The sequence below is a fragment of the Otolemur garnettii genome, unplaced genomic scaffold (assembly GCF_000181295.1).
Source record: "Otolemur garnettii isolate 467f Iridium unplaced genomic scaffold, OtoGar3 scaffold00018, whole genome shotgun sequence".
Lineage (NCBI taxonomy): Eukaryota > Metazoa > Chordata > Mammalia > Primates > Galagidae > Otolemur > Otolemur garnettii.
In genome coordinates, this window is record NW_003852413.1 from 18,469,716 (window position 1) to 18,492,058 (window position 22,343).

Below are 22,343 nucleotides of genomic sequence, written 5' to 3' on the forward strand. Positions count from 1 at the left end.
GAGGGAGGGAGTCCCCCGCTGCAGGACTGTGGTGATGAAATGATGGAAGGCTATGCTGGGCTGGAGAAAGAGACAGTCACTGCGGTCTCAGGTCTCGGTGGCAATGCTGCCTCCTCCAGGCTGAGTTCAGGGCTTTCCTGCCCATCCTGCCTCTGTGGCAGCAGCTACGTTTCTGCTCTGATTACTCACTTGTCTGCCACCCCCACTGGAGGACAGTGACAGGTCCAACCTCATCTTGACCTGCTTCCCCTCATCCTACACTGCTGCTGCACTGGGGGCAGTTTCTCAAACCCCTGTGTTGTTTCTGGCTCCAGGGTCTCTGCACTTGCCCAGTTCTCTCTTGGCTCCTGGCTCTTTCTCTTCAATCTTCAGGGCCTACTAAAGAGCCTCCCTAGGTGGCCCTGTCCAAAGGAGGCCACGCAACTGCTCTCCATCACAGTACCCTATGTGTTTCCTTTAGGGCATGTGCTCCCTCTAGAGCCACTGTGCTTACTTATCTATTTACTTGTTTGTGGTCTGCCTCCCATGGAGAGGCGCTCAATGTGTCTTGTTGAATGGCTTGATTTTCTAGTTATCCTAATCCTTGGCATCTCACATGGTGCCAGGAACCTGAGCAGTGCTGCCTAATAAATGGTTATTGAATGAATAAATTAGATCGTCAGTCACTGCTGAATGGATTGGAGTCTCTGAGTGCTCCCAGAACCAGAAATGCATTTCTTCAAGAATATTTATTAATGTGCCAGGTCCCGAGCTAGACAGCAGAAATTAGGACTGAAGCAAAGCCCACTGGTGGCCTAAATGACAGAGGTGGGGAGAAGGGTTCTATGGAGATGTGCATAGACATCTTTTCCTCCCGTCTTCCCCCCTGAATTCACTGTTCCACATGCCCTCATCATTGTTGTCTGTGATTGTGAGTTTCCTGAGTTCACTGACAGGGGTTTGAATGTTGGAGGCAGAGTCAGAGGAAATTGCTGTCTGCCAGCAGGATCAAAGCAGCCTCTGCCCCCCAATCCCCATCCCCCTGCTCTGCCCACCTACAACCCAGACAGCCTGCCATCAGGCACCTGCATTACCAAGACTGATGTTAGACAGGGGTCCAAGGAAGCTTTTGCTGTGTCTGACTTTCATGGTGGGAATTTAGAGCCCTCAGTAACCAGATGAACACAGCTCTGTTACTCTGCACCAGTCAGCCAGGCTGAGGCAAAAGGTCCCTCAGAGGACCTGGAATTGGTCCTGGGGGGTTAGGGCAGACAGCTGGCAGAGCAGGCTGAGTCCCAGGGGTGGGCTTCCCAGCCAGTGGAGGGGGAGTGCTGAGAAGCAGACCAGGAAATGAGACCAGGCCCAGGGAGGCTGGAGGGGAGGGCTCAGGGAACCCTGGAATCACCCAAGACAGACGCTGGCTGTGCAGAGTGAGGAACCAGAGAGGCTCCAAAGACCTTTCATGTGCCAGGGACTGAGGACTCCAAAACACAGCCTCAAAACACTGAATTCAGATTCTGCTGATTTGCCTGGTCCTCCAAATCTTCAAGGCACAACTAAACCTACAAACACCCACTTGAGCTGAACCCTCTGTATTTCACTGTTTGGGCCACCCCATTCCTGTCAATTAGGTCCTCAGCCTTGGGTGTTGGTGATGCCCGTGACCCTGGAGTCCTTTCCTGTCTCCTTCATCCTGCCATAATACCCAAGCAGTCCCTGGGGGCTGGGAGAGGACCCATACCTAGAAAGGAAAAGTCTCTGGCTGGAAAATTGGCCCCAGACTCAGAAGTGGCAGAGCTGGAAGGGGCCTTGAGTCTGTGGTCCAATCCCTCATTTACAGACAAGTACTGAGGCCCAGAGAGACCAGAGACATCCCAAGGGTGGGTGCTGGAACTCAGAATCTCAGCCCACAGTTCTTTCTATTCCCTGCGCTGCCCAGGATACAGCAGATGCTCTGTATATATTGGTTAGATAACTGAATACCTGAGCGGATAAATGGCTAGGTGGCCAGGTGGGTGGACTCATGGGGGATGGATAGGATGCTTCATATCTTTAGGAAAGGGACAACTACGTCCTCCTGATGTCCTGTGGCATGGTCAGCTCCACAGACCACACCTTGGAAATTTATGAATAAATGAAATGATCAATTAAACACCACCCAGAAGTGCATAACACACTACACCACAGCGACCAAACTGGCTTTGGGAATGGCAAACTATCCCAGACCAATTTAATTTCCTCTCCAATGATGGTGATAGGCCTCATCGGCTAGGAGTGACAAGGAGCTGTCATCGATCTTGATTTGAGGGCGGCTGTTGGTTCTGTCCTACATGACATTCTCATCAACTTGCCAAGGAAACACTGTCTGTTCTAGCCTCTCCCGGAGGCGAACAAGCTGCTCTGAGGCTTCACCCCAAGGCCCTGTCCCCACATCAACTCCCCGTGGGCAATGGGTTCCCATTCAGATGCCGCCTGGGCACGGCCTTGCAGGAGCCTGACGGTATGCACAAACACACGGAAAACACGGCAGGGGCTGAACGTAGATGCACACACACGCATGCGTGGATAGAGACAGGTATGCACAGGGCACACAAATACACACACATACTTGCAAACGTGTGTGTCATCCAAGGTCAGTACACCAGATATCAGCCATTCACAAGCTCAAGGTGGCAGCAATGAAGCCTGAGGATAGGGCAGGGGGTCAGTGTGGGGCTGAATTATTGATCAACTGTGGGATCTGTGGTCCGTAGACGTGCTGTCCCACGGAAATAGAATTTGAGCCTCATATATGAGGTTAAATTTTCTAGTAGCCACATTAAAAAAGTAAAAAGAGAACAGATGAAATGAATTTTAAGATTCCAGTTTGCTCTTTATATTAACTCAGTATACCCTCAGTATAATCATTTCAATGTGTAATAATAAAAATTATTCATAAGATATTTCGCTCTTTGGCTCGGGATATAGGCTCGGGACTATTTGTGGTGACACGGCTAAACGTACCAAGAAGGTCGGGATCGTCGGTAAATACGGGACCCGCTATGGTGCCTCCCTCCGGAAAATGGTGAAGAAGATTGAAATCAGCCAGCACGCCAAGTACACTTGCTCCTTCTGTGGCAAAACCAAGATGAAGAGACAAGCTGTGGGGATCTGGCACTGTGGTTCCTGCATGAAAACAGTAGCTGGTGGTGCCTGGACCTACAACACCACTTCTGCTGTTACAGTAAAGTCTGTGATTAGAAGACTGAAGGAACTGAAAGACCAATAGAAGCTGTACCTTTTCAGACAACACAAGCCACTAATAAATGGGTTAATTTATGTAATAAAAAAAAAAGATATTTCATCTGTTTTTGGTATGAAGTCTTCAAAATTTCTACTCCCTATATTACACTTACAGCACATGTCAGTGGGGACACCGAATGCAGGCACAAGGATTCTATTGGATACATTAGGTCTGCATTTAGATTTTGTTAAACTTATAGTTGAAAAGGTAAGGTTCACACAGCCAAATTGTTCCAAACACATTTAAAAGTTTTTCAACCACTGAATCGAGGTATCAGCTTTTCAATCTAGAGTAATAAAAATTTCAGTTCCCCAATGGCACTAGCCCCATTCCAAGTGCCCCACAGTCCCTGGCGGCCACTGGCTCCCATAGTGGGCAGCTGATGTGATCTCTCGGCAGCACAGGCTGGGCAGCCTTGAAGGGGAGGGGTGACATGAAAGGATTTCAGGAGGTGATGTGAGGAGGTGAAAGCTGGGCTGGGAGATGGGGCAGGTGAAGACAGGCTGAGCCCTGATGGGAGACCTGAAGGAAGGGAGGAGAAGGACCTGGGGCAGCTGGAAGCTGCAGGTTTTCCTGATAGCTGCAGGGGACTGGGGGGTGAGAGGCAGAGGTGACCGAGGCTGCAGACGGTATTGGCATTTCCCAGCCCCCAGCACACTACCACAGAACCCTTTACCTCTCCTTCAGGAAGCCTGGGGTTGCTTATGACCTTGGCTGGGCTCTGCCCAGCTCCTTAGCCACAAGTCTTCCTATATTAGTCCCTGCCTTGGGTTCCCTAAAACTGACCTCAAGCCATATGGGCTTTGGCTAGATCCTGCTTCAGCTGGGCAGGTTCTGACCCTGGAGGGTTGGCTGCCTACACCTGGACCAGCCCTGGTGATTTTTGTACCCTTGGTAGAAATAGGGAAGGACAGGCAATTGCCTGTGGTGGGTTTGGAGAAGGCCCTGGTTTGGGAAGTGCTGGCCTGAGGGACCCGAGAAGGGCTCTCCGGAGAGTCCAATGGGCCTGACTTCTCTGGGCCTGAGCCCTGGGAAGGAGCAGGGTGGGAGATTTGGGCCAGGGGAAGTCACACAGCCAAGTACACACACAGACTCACACTCTGACCCCTGTATGACCCTGTCCCTCACCCTGCCATTCTCCCCAGACCTACCTCAGGGACGGGTTACCCATGGTCTTTGCCCGCTCCTAGTGTTACCTAGTTCTTCCCTGAGCACCAAACCAGCTCCCACATCGGGGTTCCTAGAAGGGAATGAGATAGGAATGGGACTGATCCGGGAATGGGAGACCACAGCAGAGGAGTCTGGGACACAGGGAGGGGATTCCCAAAGGGGAAGGGTTGGGTCAGCAGGGTCCCTGGCATCTTCACATGCCCCCTGACTCTGGTTACTGTGGATGTGTGACACATGCAACTCAAAGGCTTCGTGGCTTAAAACAGTTTGTTGTTGTCATGTTGCCCAATTCTGTGGGTCAGGAACTTGGACAGGGACAGAGAGAATGACCCCTTTCTGCTCAGATGGCTCAAGTGGCTGGGAGCTGGAACAGGTGGTGGGGCCCACCACTACTCCCATCCCTAAGTGATCTCTCTTGTGGCTACCTTGGGTTTCCCCACTGCATGGCACTGCAGGGCCCTAAAAAGGAGAGTCCCCAGAGGTCCAAGCAGAAGCTGCAAGAGTCTTCGGATTTGCCTTGGAGATCCTGACTGTCACTTCAGGCACATTTTCAGGTTACATGAACCTCTAAGGAAAGCCCAGATTCAAGCAGAGAGGAGGCTCAGATTCCACCTTTCAATGGGAGAGTGACAGGTGTGTACACAGAAGAGGAAGGAATACAGGCAGCTGTCCGGGGAAGGCACTGCCACCAGCCACCCACCCTGTGCAGTGGCTGTTTCACCAGCTCTCCCATGTTTGTCAACCTGACAACCTTTCTGCCACTGTCACTGTCGCTGCTCAAGGGACACGTTGAAGTGCTTGTCTTACCTACTTAGCTGGAATTTAAAACCTTTGAAGTTTGAGACTTTCTCCTTAATGCCTTGCTGTCCTGCCTTTGACATTCTGGGTGTTTTGTTTCCCCCTAATCAGTGCTTCTCACTTGGTCCCACTGGCCTTCTGCACCGCTAACCTGAGGCTTGTAGGAACATCCTTGTTAGTTGTCCAGGTGGCAGCCCTCCGGCCCACCGTGGAAAGAGGTCTTAGCAAGCCAACACCAGAGCCTGGCACAGATGACCGAGGAGCACGAGGGAGGAGGATTCTGCTGGGGGCTGTGGAAGAGTCATGGGTGCTTGTGGCCTCCTGGATTTACGCTCTTCTCACGGATACATCCCATCTCTGTTCCGAGGCCCCCTCTGCTACATGTCAATGTTGCCCTAGCCTTACAATGCAAATGATATTAGAGAATTACATTGTTCCCAGGAGAAAATTTTGTTTAAAAGGAGCAAAGAAAGAAACAAAGAAATGATAAATAACAGGGGAAGGGGACTAGAAGGTCCTTTAAATAACCTACTCATCAAACTATTTCTAAATGATTTAGAGGCATTTGTCTAGGAGAAGGCGGTGTACCCAAAGGCATTCTTGCCCCAGGCAGAATGTCCCAGGAAAATGAGCCTGGGCCATGCAAGGCAGAAACTGCTGATGGAAAAGATGATTTCTGCTCAGGAGGGCAGGGGCTTGCCACTGTCTGGATCCCTTTCATTGCTCCACAAAGAGCTCTTTCTTCTTCCCCAGCATACTAAATAATAACAACTGGGGACTTTTCTCGCCTTGATTTCTGAGCCGCTTCAAGTGTCACCTGGTTACCAAGAAAATTCATACCTGAAATAGTTTGACCTTAGGTAAATCTGCACACTGCCTGGACCTTTTGCAGGATTCTGGGAGAAATAGCTTGGCTGGGAGATGGGAAGAAGGTCAGGTCATGGGCGTATGGTAGATTTTTGCAGAGTAAATCGTTTCTTCTTTTGGCTGCTGTTAGATGGGGAAAAGTAGGTTGTTCAGGAGGACGAGCACAAGCTCCCCTCCCCCTGCACACCTGGCCACCGTGTCCCAGGCTTTTTCCACGTTTCTCTGCTTTATAGCAAGGTCCGTGTCCTCCGAGCACTGCAGTACTTGGTTGCTGCCCGCCTGTCTTCACAAAGGCAGGTTCCTGGGGCCATTTACCTTGTCTTGTTCTTGGTCTTCGTGTTCACCTGAGACTGTCTTGCTGCCCTGACTTTGCATCTGGGGGACTTTGCTTCCGGAAGCAGTGCTCCTCACTTGGTCCTGCTGGCCTTCAGCCACCCATCCCCTGAGTAACACCATGTCTTACAAAGCACGGTGGTGGAAAGGGCCCAGCCAGCTTGGAAATTGGGGCTGGATTTGAATTAAGCTTTCATCATCTGTTTCTTCATCTCTAAAACAGGAATAATAAAACCCACCTCGTTGCAGGTGCAGTGAGGACTACAATTCTTGAATGGCAAGGGTCCGGCCCACTGAAAGCACTTGATAACCGACAGCCCTTGTGACTCCCCTCACCTTATTGCTGATGGGGGTGGTGGGCAGTCACCCTGTGCACCTGAGCTACAGACAGGCCAAGGCCTCTGTGAACAGCACATTTAACCGCAGAGCCTGAGGAAGGCAATCAAGATGGTGGGGATGAAGCGACCTAACAGTCACTGGACTCATGCCTTGGGCATTTTGCAGGGGGGCTGCTGTTATCTCATTTCATCCTCTAAGAGCCCTAGGAGGGAAGCACTACACGGATATTGCAAAAGAGGCAGAGTTAGGTGTAGATATAGAAGGTTGCAGAGCTGGAATTGAAACCAAGGTGAAGGTTGGATTCCAAAGGAACCAAGACGTAAGAGGTGATCTGAGGCAGAAGATAACAGGTGGCTTGATGCAGGATCTTCCAGCCCCTGGAAATGCTCTCAATGTGGGACAGGCAGACTTTGCAAATAGAAGCAGAACAAACCCCCATTGTGGGGCAGGGGACAGCGCTGGAGGGCTGGGGGGCTTTGTAGGCCTCCAGGGCCTATGTCACTGCAGCTGGCACAAGTTCTACACCTCAAGACTTGTTAACCCACCTGTCATCTCAGCACAGGTTCCTGGGACAGGGGCAGGAAACCTACACTCAGAGGCAGGAGCAGGAGGCAGTGACAGAGGCCAATAGCAAGGGACACTTCAGCCTCTGGGGACAGTGCACTCTAGCATCTGTGATCTTCCCCACCCCACTGCTGGCTTCCTAGTTCCCTGTCTTTCTTCCTTGCAACCTGAAACCACCTCCCCTCTCTCTCTTCTCCCAGCAGGTCTCTGAACTTCTGACAACATTCCCTCCCTCCTCCCACTGGGCTCTGAAGCCCAGAGAGGTGCCTCACTGGCCTGGAGACACACAGCAACTCCACCATTTACACCTGCATTTAGGCATCCTGAGATTCTGTCCCCTGCCTTTTGTCCTAATCAGGCTGATGCCTCATCCTTGGAAATGAGTCTCTTTCCTCCCCTAGAGGCAAGATGGTACAGCCCCTTAAAAGGACAATGTCTGTCCTCCCATTACAGGTCAGAGTCCCACTGACTGGCTCTTACAGAACCTTCGCAGCCTCTGGGGAATGTTATCTCCCATCTCCCCAAGCTGTGAAACCGAAATACAGAAATAAAGGCCTTTCCTCAGGGGCCCTTAATCTCTTGGCTAATCGTGGTGGAGGAGCCCTTTTTCCCTTGTCACCCTTGCCCGGCTCAGGTTTAAAGCTGAGGGCACAGCAGACAAAGAGGGCAGTGGGGCCAGCACAGACAGAGCTGCCATGGTGTCTGCTGAGTCCTGCAGTCCAGGCTGGCCAGCACGAGGGGCAGGCCTCCAGAGGCCCCCGTGGGGTCTAAATCGCTGTGGTTGGCACAAGTTCTACACATCAAGACTTGGTAATCCAAGTGCCAACTCAGCCCAGAGCTTGGGACCAGGGCACCCACGCCAGGAGGCAGAAGCTAGAGACAGTGGTGGTGGCAGGAATGCAACTTAAGATGGGAAACACGGGCTTTAGCAACAGGTAACACCCTTCTCCCCAAATGCCCAGGCAAGGGGGTGGAAGGCAGAGCCACCACAATCTTAACCCCTTAGAGAGAAGAATCTAAGCCCTGGCTCTCCCAACCGCTGTCCCTGTGACTGGGTGAGCCGTTCCCGGGAGTCCCCTGGGAGCTCCTGAGTGAGCACTAGGGCCTCCTGGTTTGGGATTAGGCATTCCTGCTCCTGGCATTTGCTGATAAGGACGATGTCACCCTAGGAGACCCATCTGTGGTGCTGAGTAACCCCCAGACTTGATGACAGTCTTTCATCACCCTCATTAAAAGGGGTTGCCTGGTCTTATGCAGCTGCACATGGCCGCACATAGCCGGGTACACCCACACAAAGCCCTGGGCAAGGAGCTTCCCATGGGGCTGGGCAAGCAGCTCTGAGACTTGTCCTCAGAGAGGTCTTGGAGTTTGAAAGAGGCAAGACTTTCATTTGGGCACATTCCCATCCAGTCCTGCCATCCCCCTTGGTCAGAGCCTGCCCTTAGAAGGACATTCAGGGGTTAACACTGGGCTTTGCTTTTACATGACTGTGAGTTCAAATCCTGGCCCTGCCACTTCCTGCAGGTAACCTGGCCTCTCTGCACTGCCTGGTCTTTACGTGTTAGAAGGTGAGAACAAGAGCAGTTGCACAGAGTTCCCATGTGGATTAAGTGAGAGCAAGCTGCAAAGCCCCAGTGCACGGTGGCTATTTACCACTAGGATGCTGTGCAGGGCAGAGCACCAGGCAGGTTGGACAAACTCTGCCAAATGAGGATAAGAAAATTCTGGGCTGGTGATTCTGATCAACTGAGGCAGCCTCTCTTGCCATTATTCGCCTTGGGGCATCTTTGGAATTCTGAGGCACCTCCCTCCCAGGAAGGGGTGTGTGGAAGGGAAGGAACCTGCACTCAGGAACTCAGGGTTCCCAGCAGGCTCCCAGAAGCATCAGGGGTGGTCTCCCCATGTGCCCGGGCAGGACCCATGGGATATGGACAGACATTCCCTCAGAGGAGCTGGAAACTGCCAGGTTCCTTTCACATAGACTCTGCAATGACGTCTGGAGCAGATGGCAGAGGTGGGTGTTCCCAGCTGGGTTGACAGAGTCTCATTTGACTGGAAATTCTTCTGGTTCCAGGGAATCCCTTCCAGATGTTCTCACCCACAGCCTGGCTGAGCGGGAGCAGTGGGGGGCTAAGGAGCCAGGGCTGGAGAGCTGAGCCAGCCTTACACATAAACCAAGCCACCACCCCCAAGGCCGGTCCCTAGTATCCTCAAGTACCCACCTAACACCCCTACCGCCCCCAGGCTCCACTATTAGCCATTCCTTTAGATAAGTCATTGCTATCTCTGGGAAGGATAACACATAAAACCCCTCATGACTCAAACTGTGACCCAACAACACTGGGCATCTTGTTGGAATCTTAGGCCCCCATCCCAGATCTACTGATTGAGAATCTGCATTTTAACAATTTGGCCTGATGAGTTCACCTCACATCTAAGTTGGAGAAGTGCTAAACTAAACCACTATTGTCCACTTACTTGCTAGAATGGAAGTTCCATGAGGACACAGATTTTGTTTATTTTGTTCACTACATCATACCCAAAGAGTTCCTGAAACAGAACTCATTAAATGTTAATTAATTAATTTATTTATTTAAGACACAGACTCACTCTCCTCAGCAGAGTGCCATGGTTTCACAGCTCACAGCAACCTCAAACTCTTGGGCTCAATCTATCCTCTTTCCTCAGCTTCCTAAGTAGCTGGGACTACAGGTGCCTGCCACAATGCCCGGCTAATTTTTCTACTTTTTAGTAGAGATGGGGTCTCACTCTTGCTCAGGTTGGTCTCAGACTTCTGAGCTCAAGCAGTCCACCTACTTCAGCCTCCTAGAGTGCTAGGATTACAGGCATGAGCCATTGCACCCAGCCTCTTAAATACTTCTTGCATAAAATGAATTAACAGGTAGTGTCTGTGGCTCAAGGAGGGTGCTGGCCCCATATACTGGAGGTGGCGGGTTCAAACCTGGCCCTGGCCAAAAACTGCAAAAAATAAATAAATAAGTAAATAAAATAATAAAATAAAATAAATAAACTGCAAACAAATAAATAAAATGAATTAACAGGTGGTGTCTGTGGCTCAAGGAGTAGGGTGCCGGCCCCATATACCGGAGGTGACGGGTTCAAACCTGGCCCTGGCCAAAAACTGCAAAAAACCAAAAAAATAAATAAAATAAATAAACTTCAAACAAATAACTAAAATGAATTAACACTATTGGAGGGCCAGAAAGGAGGAGAAGGAGTCAAGCATAAGTGTGGTGGCCTCCAGGTAGGCTATGCAATTACTCCCAGAGGTAGAAGTAAAAATGGTACTTGGGAGGAAACAAGATGAGCCCCCTTCTCCTGGAGGTCCTCTTTTCCCATATCCACCTTCAATCTGGCCCCTCTAGAGCACTGCCCCTAGGAGTCTCTCCTACCACCCCTCACAGTGCAGGATGTCTGCCGGGGCCCAGAGCACCCAGCACATGCCCTAGCTCCATGAGGCATGCAGGGCCGCTCAGCCCTGCTGTGCAGCCTGTGTCCTCCGCCTCCCCATCAGGGACCCTGGATGATATGGGTGGGTTCTTGGAAGTAGCAGGCCCCAGCAAGGACCCTGGCACATTTCTAGGGCACATGGCCCCTACTCCCAGCAGGGCTTTCGGCCAAGGCAGGCCAGCTGTCCCTGTGGTCGCTGGAGCTACAGATGATTGCTCTGTATTTGTGCTCCAGCCTCAGCCCAGGAGCTCCACAAGGGACTCAACTAATGATTGGCATTGAGCCTTCCACTTGCAGTTGGGAAAACTGAGGTGCAACGAGATAAAGTCACACGGCCAAGTTCACACAGCCAAGAATGGCAGACTGATGATGCCCAGGGCTCTGACTCTCAGATTGGTGTTCTCGCCAGCTCTCCTTTGGACAACTCAGGTATTCCTCCTCTGGGTACCTGAACATGTAGTGCCTGACAACTAGTAGCTGCTCAATAATTGTGGGCTGAATGAATGAAAAGCAAGGGACCTCACTGGGAGTCAGGAGAATGACAATGGCAGCAAAGGCCACCATTCACCTATCCTAAGGACTTCACACAGGTTATTTCTTTGAAGCCTACAACAACCCTATGGGAGAGGCACTGCTGTCCTTCCCGACTACATAGGAGGACATCAAGCTCAGAGCCATTAAGAAATGAACCTCTATGCTGCTGGAGCTGGGATTCCAACACATTACTGCCTAAAGCTCTAGAGCCTGGGTCCGCATCAGGATGCTGTGCTGCTCTCTTTTTGGCAAACTCTATGCTTTGAAAGAAGCCACTACTGCCCAGATGACCCTGGCACAGGCTCTGAGCTGGAAGAGTTTGTGATTCACTTTGATGGCAAACAGAATGTATCCCCACTGACCTGCCAAGGAGCCTGGGACATCCAGGAATTCTCACCGAATATTCACCTGGGATGTCCCAAGTCCCCCGATTCACTCTCAGAAGCAGCTTTCATTCAAATCCCAGCTCTTCCTCGGGGTGGTGCTGACCTGCCCCCCGCCCACCCCTTCCCTGGAGCCCCTCTCCTGCCTTATACTTCTCTCCAGCACAAGCATCACCTGGCAATATGGTAGCTGTGTTGCTCTGTAACTGCCTTCCCAGTGTGGTGGGACTTTCACGAGGGCAGGGACACCCAGGGAGTGGCCGGCACACACAGACTATGTGAGTGAACCCCCATAACATAACCCACAAATTGGTTCTTTTCTACACTGGTGCCCCTTTGTTGTGATCCTGTGAGAGATGTGTCTCTAGGAGTTTGTTGATAAAGAGCCAACATTTGCCAGAGGTTTACTGTAAATAAATCACAGTGGATCTGTTTGTGTACCCATCGAACACGTACTGAGCATGCCTGCACACCTGGCAGCACATTAAGTTCTTGGCAAGCCATGCACCCCATGCCACCCCAAGAGTGGTGTTATAGTGGAGGAGATGGCCATCCAATAATCCCCCCAATAAATGCTTAGACTGCACTGAGCTCATGCTGGAGCTGACCAGGGCCCTGGTGGGAGGGGGCAGGCTAGAGATTTATCCCCTAATAAGGGCACTGGCACCAATATGTGCCATGTGGGTGTTCCTGAGTGGCAGTGGAGGGGCTGGGAGCCCTGGAGCACCCAGAGATGCATTTGCTCTGGAGTGTGGGAACAACACCCATCATGTCAGCTGTGGGGACAGAGCTTCTCTGGGGAAGACTGCCCCAAAAGGTGACAGGTGTGGTCTCATAGCCGTCTGCAGAGGCCTCACTCCACTCTCAGTGTGGGCTCCAGGGTCTGCTTCTCCAGCTATAAAACAAGATACATAACGAAATTGCTTCCCTACAGGGCTGAAGGCATTGAACACAGCACAGATGTGAGGGACCACGCTCTGAAGGCCCAGCTCCCAGGAGTGACCTGTGTGGGTCTCTAAATGAGGAAAGAGACAGAGATTTCTGGTGGGGGCAGGGGAAGCAGTGAAGGGCCAGTGAAAGGGAGGGTGAAAGGCCCTGGGATGGTTCCATCCATGTGCCTCAGTTTCTTAGTCTATAAAATGGGTCACCAACCAGTTGTTTCCATAGAAGGGCAGAACAGGAGTAGTAGATTTAAACTAAAGCAGGAAGATTTGCAGTCAGAAGGAATAATCTCTTAGATGTCAGAGAAAATAAGTGCTGAGATAGGGCGGCGCCTGTGGCTCAAGGAGTAGGGTGCCAGCCCCATATACCAGAGGTGGTGGGTTCAAACCTGGCCCTGGCCAAAAAAAAAAAAGTGCTGAGATAGCCAATGAGAGGGAGAGGTGAAATTCTTTGCAAACAGAGCTATAAAGCTGGAAGGGACAAGTCAGCTTGAATTTTAGAAGTGACCCTCCAAGGGGGAGAGTGACCTGCCTTTGGTCAGCAGGTGGCTAGTAGCAAACCTGCAAGGAGGATCCAGGGATCCTGACTCTGGAGCCATCTTTGCCCCTCCCCTCCCCCATCCTGTCCTTCCAGGAGAGAATATCTAACATCAAGTGCTGGAAATGTCTTAGGGTTTAGGATTAATCCTGTGAAGTAAGCACCTTATCTCAGATAGAAAACTGACGCATGAAGAAGCTAACAGACAAACCCATGGTCATTCAGCTCGTCAGGGACAGAGAAAGGACTGGTGCCCCAGGCTTCTGGGTTACCTCCTAGCTCTGTAGCCTCTATGGTCCCCAGCTCCCTTCCTAGAGGGCACAAACAAGAGCTTCTCAACCTGTCCTGGGCAATGATGACCTCCGTGGTTCAGCTTGACTGCAGTAAAAGGGCTCGAGCACTTCCAAAAATGACAGCCATTCCTCTTTGTAGAGCTTTGCACACCCTCCCCTGCACCTTAAGAGGACTCCCTGAGGCACAGTTTCAAGGGGCTGGCTTCAGAGCAACATGCTCGGACAGAGACGGTGCAGGCTTAATACTCTCTGAACAATTGGTTTTTTATTTTTGCATTTTTATTTTTGCATTTTTATTTTGCACTGGACTCTGCAAATTATGTAGCCCATCCTGATTTTGGACAAAGGTCCTTGACCTTCACCAGAAGAGGGGTGGTCTAAGGGGAGTGGGGATGATGCTACTGCTCTGGGAGGATGGCAGCCCAGGGTCTTCTCGGCAGCAGGTCTCCCCCTCCCCTGGATAAGCAGGATCCACCCCCTTCTTCCCACTCCACTTTCCCCACACAGAGGTGTGAGGTCAGCATCTCATATGCATATTCTCTCCCTCCCTCAGGCTATGGATAAACTAGACAAGCTAGAGCCAGGAAGAGACAACCCATACTCCCTGGGCCCAGAGGTGACGACTCACCCTTAGGCTTCCTTGACACCCTCAGGTTTCTTACTGCTGGGCTTGTGGCCAAAGACAGCCCATCTGGCTGTGCCTAGGGTAAGAAAAGGCACAACTTGACTCTGAAACAATTTTAACATCAGGCAAAACAGATGACATGTGGGAGAGACACAAAGTAGAACACTACATAGCTGTTAAAAGGAACGACGTAATTAGATCCCAAACAGACAACCTTGAGTTCAGGAAACGCATTTTGCTGCATGGTACGTAGCTGTGACATCCTTTGCGTAAAACAAGCTGCACCACACATACACACACACACTCACGTTCACACAGTGCTATAGATATCCACGGGCCCACGCATATATGTGAAAAAAATTGTTTTAAGTGTGGGAGGGTCACACCAGATTCATGTCAGACTTATTGCCTCTGAAAGTGAGGTGGGTTGTCCAGGGAAAGAGTCCTGTGACCATCTAACACAGAAAGTGAATCACTGGGGTTGGTTCTATTTTAAGCACAATGCGCCAACTGTGGGGAGGGGGAGGGGTGTCAGTCCTTTTCTTCCGGAGGATCCAGTACTGCCCACTCCCAACTGACTGCACAGTGTGCTGCAGGTGACAGAGCATTGTATCCTCCCTTATCTTAGGTGATGCCCACAGTAATACTGTGAGGGGTAGGGCAGGTGTAACTATTATTCCCATTTTACAGGGGTGACAACAGAGTCAGAGTGACTTGCCCGCAGACACAAAGCCAGGAAGCAACAGAGTGGGGCTCTTGTCTTCCAAGGCACATCAGGTGCAATCAGGGTGGACTGGCCCAGGCCCAAGCTTATTTATTCCTATGGACATTTGGGGTTTGCAGGACTCATGGTGCCTCTCTAGGCAGAGGTAGCTTCTCCTAGACTCACTCTGAGCCTCCAAGCAGACATGTGTTAAGCCTTTTCCTGAGCCACAGAGGTGACGCTCTCTCCACCTGCCTTATGGTGCTAGGAAACGCAGCAGCCAAAGTGCAGAGATTTCTCTCCCTGAGAAACCAGTCCCAGCCTCCACTCACCTGCAGAGGTGCAGTTTTCCTGACAAGCTAAATCCCAACCTGGGCATCCCTTTTCCTAATTGGTTCCTCCTCTCTGGTCCCACCTCCCTCTTCCTGGAAAATGATTTGCTTCCCTTCTCCGGCTCGTCCCACCTTCCCGGCCGTTGATTGGCTCCCCTTCTCTGGCTCCTCCCATCTCCCTGGACCTCCCTCCCTAAAATTCCACAGAGGCTGCCCCAGGGCTCTGGATTTAGGGAACTTTCAGGTGGTGGTTCTCAATTGTCAGTACCACACAGGCCTTACAAAACCCAGCCTGAGCCTGCTTCATACCCAGATGCCATAATCCCAGGCCCAGAGATACTGATTCAAAGGTCTCTGGTGGGGCTTAGGAATCTGTAATTTTTAAAAACAAGTCCCAGTTAATGCTGGTATTGAATGAAATTGAGAAATGACCCAATTAGTCCAAACCTTTGAGTCGAAAACCAGGTAAACCTAGGCCCAAAGAGGCTAAATTACAAGTTCACACAGCTAATGAACTGAAAGCAAATACTGGGAGGCTACTGGTCCCCCCATGACCTCTCTCCACCTTGCACACACACAACACAGATGCACAGAGATGTGCACACAGATACACATAAACAACACAGATGCACACCCACAACCCAGATGCAAACACACACCTTTCACCTGAGTAGTCCCTGTGGAGCGGGGAAAAGATGGCACTTTCTTGGTGAAAGGTGTTACCCACAGGGGCTGGGGCCCGGTATCACTCTGCTGCCCAGGTGGAGCCCAGGTCACACATCAAGCAGTGGTGAAAGCTGAGCTGCCGCTCCTTGTCCCCAGCTGTCCCAGGAGGCCCCAGAGGCCTGACCCTCCCTGAGATTCAGGTGTCACACAATTGGGCCCCAAGCCAGGCCTCTGGTTTTCAGGCCACTCTCCCCTCCCTGAGGCCTGCAAGGATCCCAGGAGATTGCAGTTTGCCCTATTGGAAATGTCTGGAAGGCATAGGAAGGGTGGAGGGAGGGTGCTGAAGCAGAAAGTCTTCCCTTGAACCCCAAGGGACCCTTTCTTACTCCCAAGAAGCCCAAAGAGATAGTCCTTCCACTCTGTATTGCTGCCACCCAGACCCTTCACTGCCAGCCCCGTGTCCCCAGTGCTGCTCTGCCTTGGTCCTTGTCCTGATTCTCCTCAACATACTTGCTGTCACCCCTTCCTAAATACTGCAAGCCTGAAGTTTCTAGTGTGCAGGTGAATTCTGAGAGCCAGCCCTTCTGCTTCTGGAAGATTGAGATTGTGACTATACCCCCTTCTCTCCGGCACCTGTGGAGGAGACACAGCGGAGGTAGAAAGAAGGGTTAGGGAAGTCTAAGACTCACACCAAAGAGAATGGCTAAAATGACAAGACAATAATGATAACCTTACAGTATCAAGTGCTGACTGAATAAAGCAACTGGAACATACACACTCTGCTCATAGGGAATGTAAACTAGTACAGCCACTCTAGAAAACAATCTGGCAGTTTCTTATGAAGTTAAACACACACCATATACAACCTAGCAAACCTATTCAAAGGTATTTACTTAAGGGCAATGAAAGTTATGTACCCATTTGTGAATGTTTGCCAAGAACATATTCACAATCGGCCAGGTGCAGTGGCTCAAGTCTATAAACCCAGCACTTTGGGAGCCAACATGGGAGGATTTCTTGAGCCCAGTTCATGACCAGTTTGGACAAGACAGTGAGATCCCATCTCTACAAAAGAAGAAAGGAAAAGAGAATTTATTCTCAATCACCACAAACTATACTAGAAGCTCCTGAAAGGTCCTTCAACTGGTAAATGGATGAACAATTGGTGCATCCATGAGATGAAACACTACTCAATAATGAGAGAAGCAACGTCCTGAAACAGACAACAACACGGGCGAACCTCAAGGGCACTTGCGAAGTGAAAGAAGCCAGACCCCCAAACTACCTCGTATGATTCCATTTACATGATTTTCCAGAAAAGGCAAGACTGTACAAATGGATCCACAGTTGTCTGGGCTGACCAAGAGGAGAAAGGTTGACTGCTAAGGGACAGGTAGGAATTTGGGGGGTGGTGAAAATGTTCTTTATCTTGCCTGTAGTGGTAATCATGTGACTACATCCCTTTGTCTAAACTACTAGGCCTGTACACCACGAAGGCTGAGTTTTAATTTGTGTAAATTATATCATCGTCTTAAAAACAAAAACAAAACCCCCTATCTTCTCATCTCCACAGTAGCTTTCCAATACATCCCTAAGGCTGCTGGGTGTCCTAGCTTTTTTTCTCTCTGCCACACACTGGAAGAATAAGAGTTGTCTTGGGCCACGCATTAAATAAGCAAACACCAACAAAAGCTGGTTAGCCAAAAAAAACGGTCTGTGCATACTTTTCTATGCACAGAACCCATATCTGACACCACAGATAAACAAAAAAAGCCCTCACAAAATCCACATTTGGACTGGGGCCTGGCAGGTTGGACACCACGGCAGAGCAAAATATAGGAAACCAAACCATGACTAAATGCAACGTGGGATCGAAGATTGGCTCCTGGTACCAAAAACAGGACATTAGTAAAAACCTGGCCAAGTCCACATAAAGTCTAAGCTTTTGTTAGATGTGGTGTACAAATGTCAGTTTTTCCAGCCGTGGCACATGTACTAGTCATGTATGGCATTAACATGGGGGAGATTAGAAGAGGGGATAGTATCCTTGCCTTTTCTGTAAATCCAAAATTATTCCAAAATAAAAGATTATACACACACACAGGATGGAGGAATAGATAAAAGAACATGGGCAAAATATTTATAACTTTAAAAGTTAGATGATTGGTACGTGGTGATTCACTATGCTCTTTACTTTTGTGTGTTTCAAATTTTTATTTTGAAAAAGACTTCTGTACCATGAACTAATACTGTAATAAAGGATGGTCTTTGGTTAAAAAAAAAAAAAAAGAAAGAAAGAAAGAAAAAAGAAAAAGACTTCTGTTTTGGGGGAGGAAGAAGCAAACATATTGTCTCAGTCCATTTGTGCCGTTATCACAGAATAACCTGAGATGGGCAATTTATAAAGGACAAAAATTTATTCTTTCCTAGTTCTGGGGGCTTAGAATACCAAACCAAGGTGCTGGGTTCAGGTCAGGCTCTGGTTTCTGTTTCCAAGATAACACCTTGAAGCCTTCATCCTCTGGAAGGGAGAATGTTGTGTTCTCACATAGCAGAAGAGAGCAAACCCATTCCCACAAGCCCCCTTTACAACCGCCCAACCTCCCAACACTGTTGCACTGGGGATTAAGTTCCCAGCACATGAATTTTGGGGGACACAGGCAGACCACAGCCCATACTTTTCCCTTATTCCTCCCACTAAGTGTAATTGAAAATCCTGGACATCCTGGATGCTATACACAAAACAAGTATAAGAAGACTTTGAAAGGTAGAGAAGAGAGGGTAGACTGGCTAGAGACTCAGAACCCAAGAAGCCTCATAGGGGTGAGTTCCCTGGGATTCTTTTTGCATCATATATCCCAGACTTGGAGCTAAAAAAGAAGGCAACTCAGAAATGCCAACAGCTATAGACCAAAAGTCCTCCCCCACCCCCACAAGATTTCTCTTTCTAGCCAAACGAGTAGGAATGGGCAGCCTAACAAAACAGAAGACTTTGGGGAAATGATCACTCTACTGTAGCCAAACATCGCAGACAAAAAAAAAAAAAGTTCCACTCCATGGCAGCAAAAGAGCCTAGACTTCTACCCTCACAAAAGTCTAACAAAGCACTCTAATAACCCTGTGGAGGTGGCATCAGAGAAGGCTCAGTGGAAGGTCAGAACTTCTACCATGATCCAGGGATAATGAGGCCACTGTGGCATCAGTGGAGACCATGTGGTGAACCACAAGCTGTCTCCTCAACTTGAGTGTCTGTGGAAGCAGAGTGGGAAACCTACTTTCCACTTCCTTCTGGGAGTAAAGAGAGGGTGTTCTCCTCATGTTCCCTGTAGGAGTGGTATCAGAAAAAGTTAGAACAGGATATTCCTTCTGGATATAGGCACCAAAAAATCCTTTAAAAAATATTAGTAATTAGAATTCATCAATATATAAAATGAAATATGCACCATGGTTAAGTGGGGTCTATTCTAGAGATTCAAGACTAGTTCAACAGTTGAAAAGCAAACAATGTGGTCCACATTAACATGATCATATAAATTGATGCTTAAAATTCAGCATCCATTAGACAAAAATTCAACACAAGAAGAAACAAGAATAGAGGGGAACTTCCTCAACTTGATAAAAAGCATCAACAAAAACCCTACAGCCAACATCATACTTAAAGGAGAAAGACTAGGTACTTTCCCTCTAATTGAGGAACAAAGCAAGAGTGTCCACTGTCACCAGTCTTACACAGTGTAGAACTGTGGGCATTCTAGTCAGTGCAATAAGGCAATTAAAGAAAGTAAAGGCCATACAGTGAGAAAGGAAGAAAGAAAACTGGCTCTATTTGAAAATAATATTTCTTATGAAGAAATTCCCAAAGAACCTACAAAAAAATTAAAATTAAGTGAATTCAGCAAGGTCACAGGATATAAGATAAATATACAAAAATCAATTGTATTTCTATATACTAGAAATGAACATGTGGATACCAAGATTAAAAATATAATACCAGACCAGGTGCAGTGGCTCACGCCTGTAATCCTAGCATGCTCGGAGGCTGAGGCAGGAGGATCACTTGAGCCCAGGAGTTTGAAGACCAGCCTGAATGAGCATGAAACCCCATATCTACTAAAAATAAAAAAATTATCCAGGCATTGTGATGGGCACCTGTAGTTCCATCTACTTGGGAGGCTGAAGCAAGAGGATCACTTTAGCCCAGGAGTTTGAGGTTAATGTGAGCTAGGCTGAACTCATAATATTCTAACCTGGGCAACAGAGCAAGACTATGTCTAAAAAAAAGGAGGGTAGAGTTTGAGGGAAGTTGGTTACAAAAGGGCAACATGAAGATCCTCATGGTGATAGGAATGTTCTGTATCTTGACTTTATCAATGTCGATATCCTAGTTATGATATTAGAGTATAGTTTTGCAAGATGCTACCATGGAAAAGTAAGTAACATGAAACATAGGATCTCTTGTTATCTCAACATTAAAAGTTTAAATAAATAAATCTAAACATTGGTGAGAAAAATAAAGGGAAAACAGCTTCTGCTTCTCTCAGTTGAAATAAGAATGCCCAAGTCTTCAGCACAGTCATCCAGACTCACCTGGAACAGACTCTGAGTAAGGATTGTCAGCTTCCTGTTTCTGGGTCTTCTCTTCTGTTCCCCAACAAACCCTCAGGCAAGTCCTCTGAGACTCTTCCCACCTTTATCCCACTCCCAGCAAAAATGGGGAAAGGCGATCAAGTCATTAGTACTGCATCATAAATAATTGTTCGGACAGTGATTGCCTTTTCAGAAAAGAGTATTCATTTTAATGGGAACAAGTCCTGTGGAACTAAAAAGTGAAATGCTAATACTGGAACTGCTTACATAGAAGGCAGAGAAGGGAAGACATTTAAGATCATTTGAAAAGGGAGAACTTCCTTGAACTCTGAAAACCCAACAGGTTCAGCAGGCAGCTGTGCTTAATGGTTAGAGAGGAGAGACTAAAGCACCAGGGTAGGACACAGCAAGTGGCAGAATGTAGATTTCAGTAGCAGTACTTTAGGATTGGATGGGAATGATTAGAAACAGAAGGAACTGGGATTTGAAAGAAAAAGATATGTATTAATTTTCCTAGAAACTTCCACTCCTTTTTTCTGTGCAAAGCACTGCCCCTTCCCATTCTAGCTAGATGACCTGAAAGGAAGCAGCCATCTTGCTTACAATTATTGGCTTAGGCATGATCACCTGATCCAAACCTGACCAATCATGATCCTTTCTACCTCTGTGTCTCAATAATTGGCCAAAAAGGTGGTGGATAATTTCAGCCTACCCAACTGGAGTGTTTCCCTGTAGTTGGTGTAACTGGAACTGGAAAGAAGAGTTTTGTTCATAGGGGTGCAACTGGAGTATTAAGCCTTGGACAGCACCAGAGGAGAATCTGTCTTGGGGGAAGCTGACACCTGGGCAATCAGAGGCAAAACTGAAGGAGGGAGGCCTGTTGGCCCCAGGGCTTCTAGTTTGAATCATCCCTGAGGCCACATGTGTTTCTATCCAGCCAGAGATTCAGATACTGGGGCTAGTAAGTGCTTCCCATACTCCTCTTTTCCAGAAGCTGGAAGAAAAGCTGGATATAGAGGCAAAGCTTGTGGGTTCCTGATCAGAAAGTTCTGCCTCATCTGATGAGTCCTGGCCAAAAAAAAGAGAAAAAGGGTCATCAACACTGGTGCTGAGGCTCTGGACACCTGGCTGCTGGAAAGGAAGATGCTAATATCACTCTAATATCATGATTGTTAATGCAGGGACCATCTTTTCATTCACTGAGTACTCCACCACACACCCCACAGAGGAGGGGTTATTGGTCCATTTTATAGATGAGGAAATTGAGTTGCATGAGTCAAATAAGTTGTTCAAGATAACGCAATAGTGAGAGGCAAAGCCTGGGTTGGGACACAATCCTTTCTTTGTTGCAGACTAGCTTCTTTCTGGTTCGCCACCCTATTCTTCAGGAGCCTAGGGATTTGCCTCTTAGCAGGGCTCAGCAGCTTAAATAAAGATTACCCAAAGCTTTTGACCGGCTCAACATCTCAGTGCTTGAAACTGCAGAGCAGCAGGGGGCCTGGGAGGCAGGAGCCAACCCAACCAGTCTTGGTGATTAAGATTGGGAGCCAAGGGCTGGAGGTGTGGGTTCAAACCCAGCTCCAGCCAAAAGCTGCAAAAAAAAAAAAAAAAAACAAGGTTGGGAGCCAGACCAGGGGAAGTTACTTAACCTTCTTCAATCTCAGCTTCCCTATCTTCCATTTGAGCTAATAACAGTAACTGCCTCCCATGGTTGTAGTGAGGATAAGTGGAAGGTGCTTAGCAGATGAGCCTCTTTTAGTCATTTTAAAGAACCCAGGGCCAGAGACTCCTGTCTCCAAGTCAGCCCGCAGTCATCCCTAATGCCCCTGGCTCTGACTTCTCCTCCTCCCAAGTTCAGCCCTTCCCAGGCCATTCTTGTCTAACTTTTCCAAATGTCATTCTTGTTTTTTTTTTCTTTTGTGTGTCTCTTTCTTTAT

The 22,343-nt window shown here is 48.8% G+C and overlaps 1 protein-coding gene across 1 annotated transcript; it reads left to right on the forward strand.

Moving 5' to 3' along the window:
• Positions 1 to 1,974: 1,974 nt before the first annotated feature.
• Positions 1,975 to 3,302, forward strand: LOC111724021 (60S ribosomal protein L37a-like). Its single transcript, XM_023511232.1, has 2 exons — positions 1,975 to 1,990; positions 2,919 to 3,302. Exons 1-2 carry the CDS (start codon positions 1,975 to 1,977, stop codon positions 3,245 to 3,247), a joined length of 345 nt encoding a protein of 114 aa, XP_023367000.1. The 3' UTR covers positions 3,248 to 3,302.
• Positions 3,303 to 22,343: the final 19,041 nt, after the last annotated feature.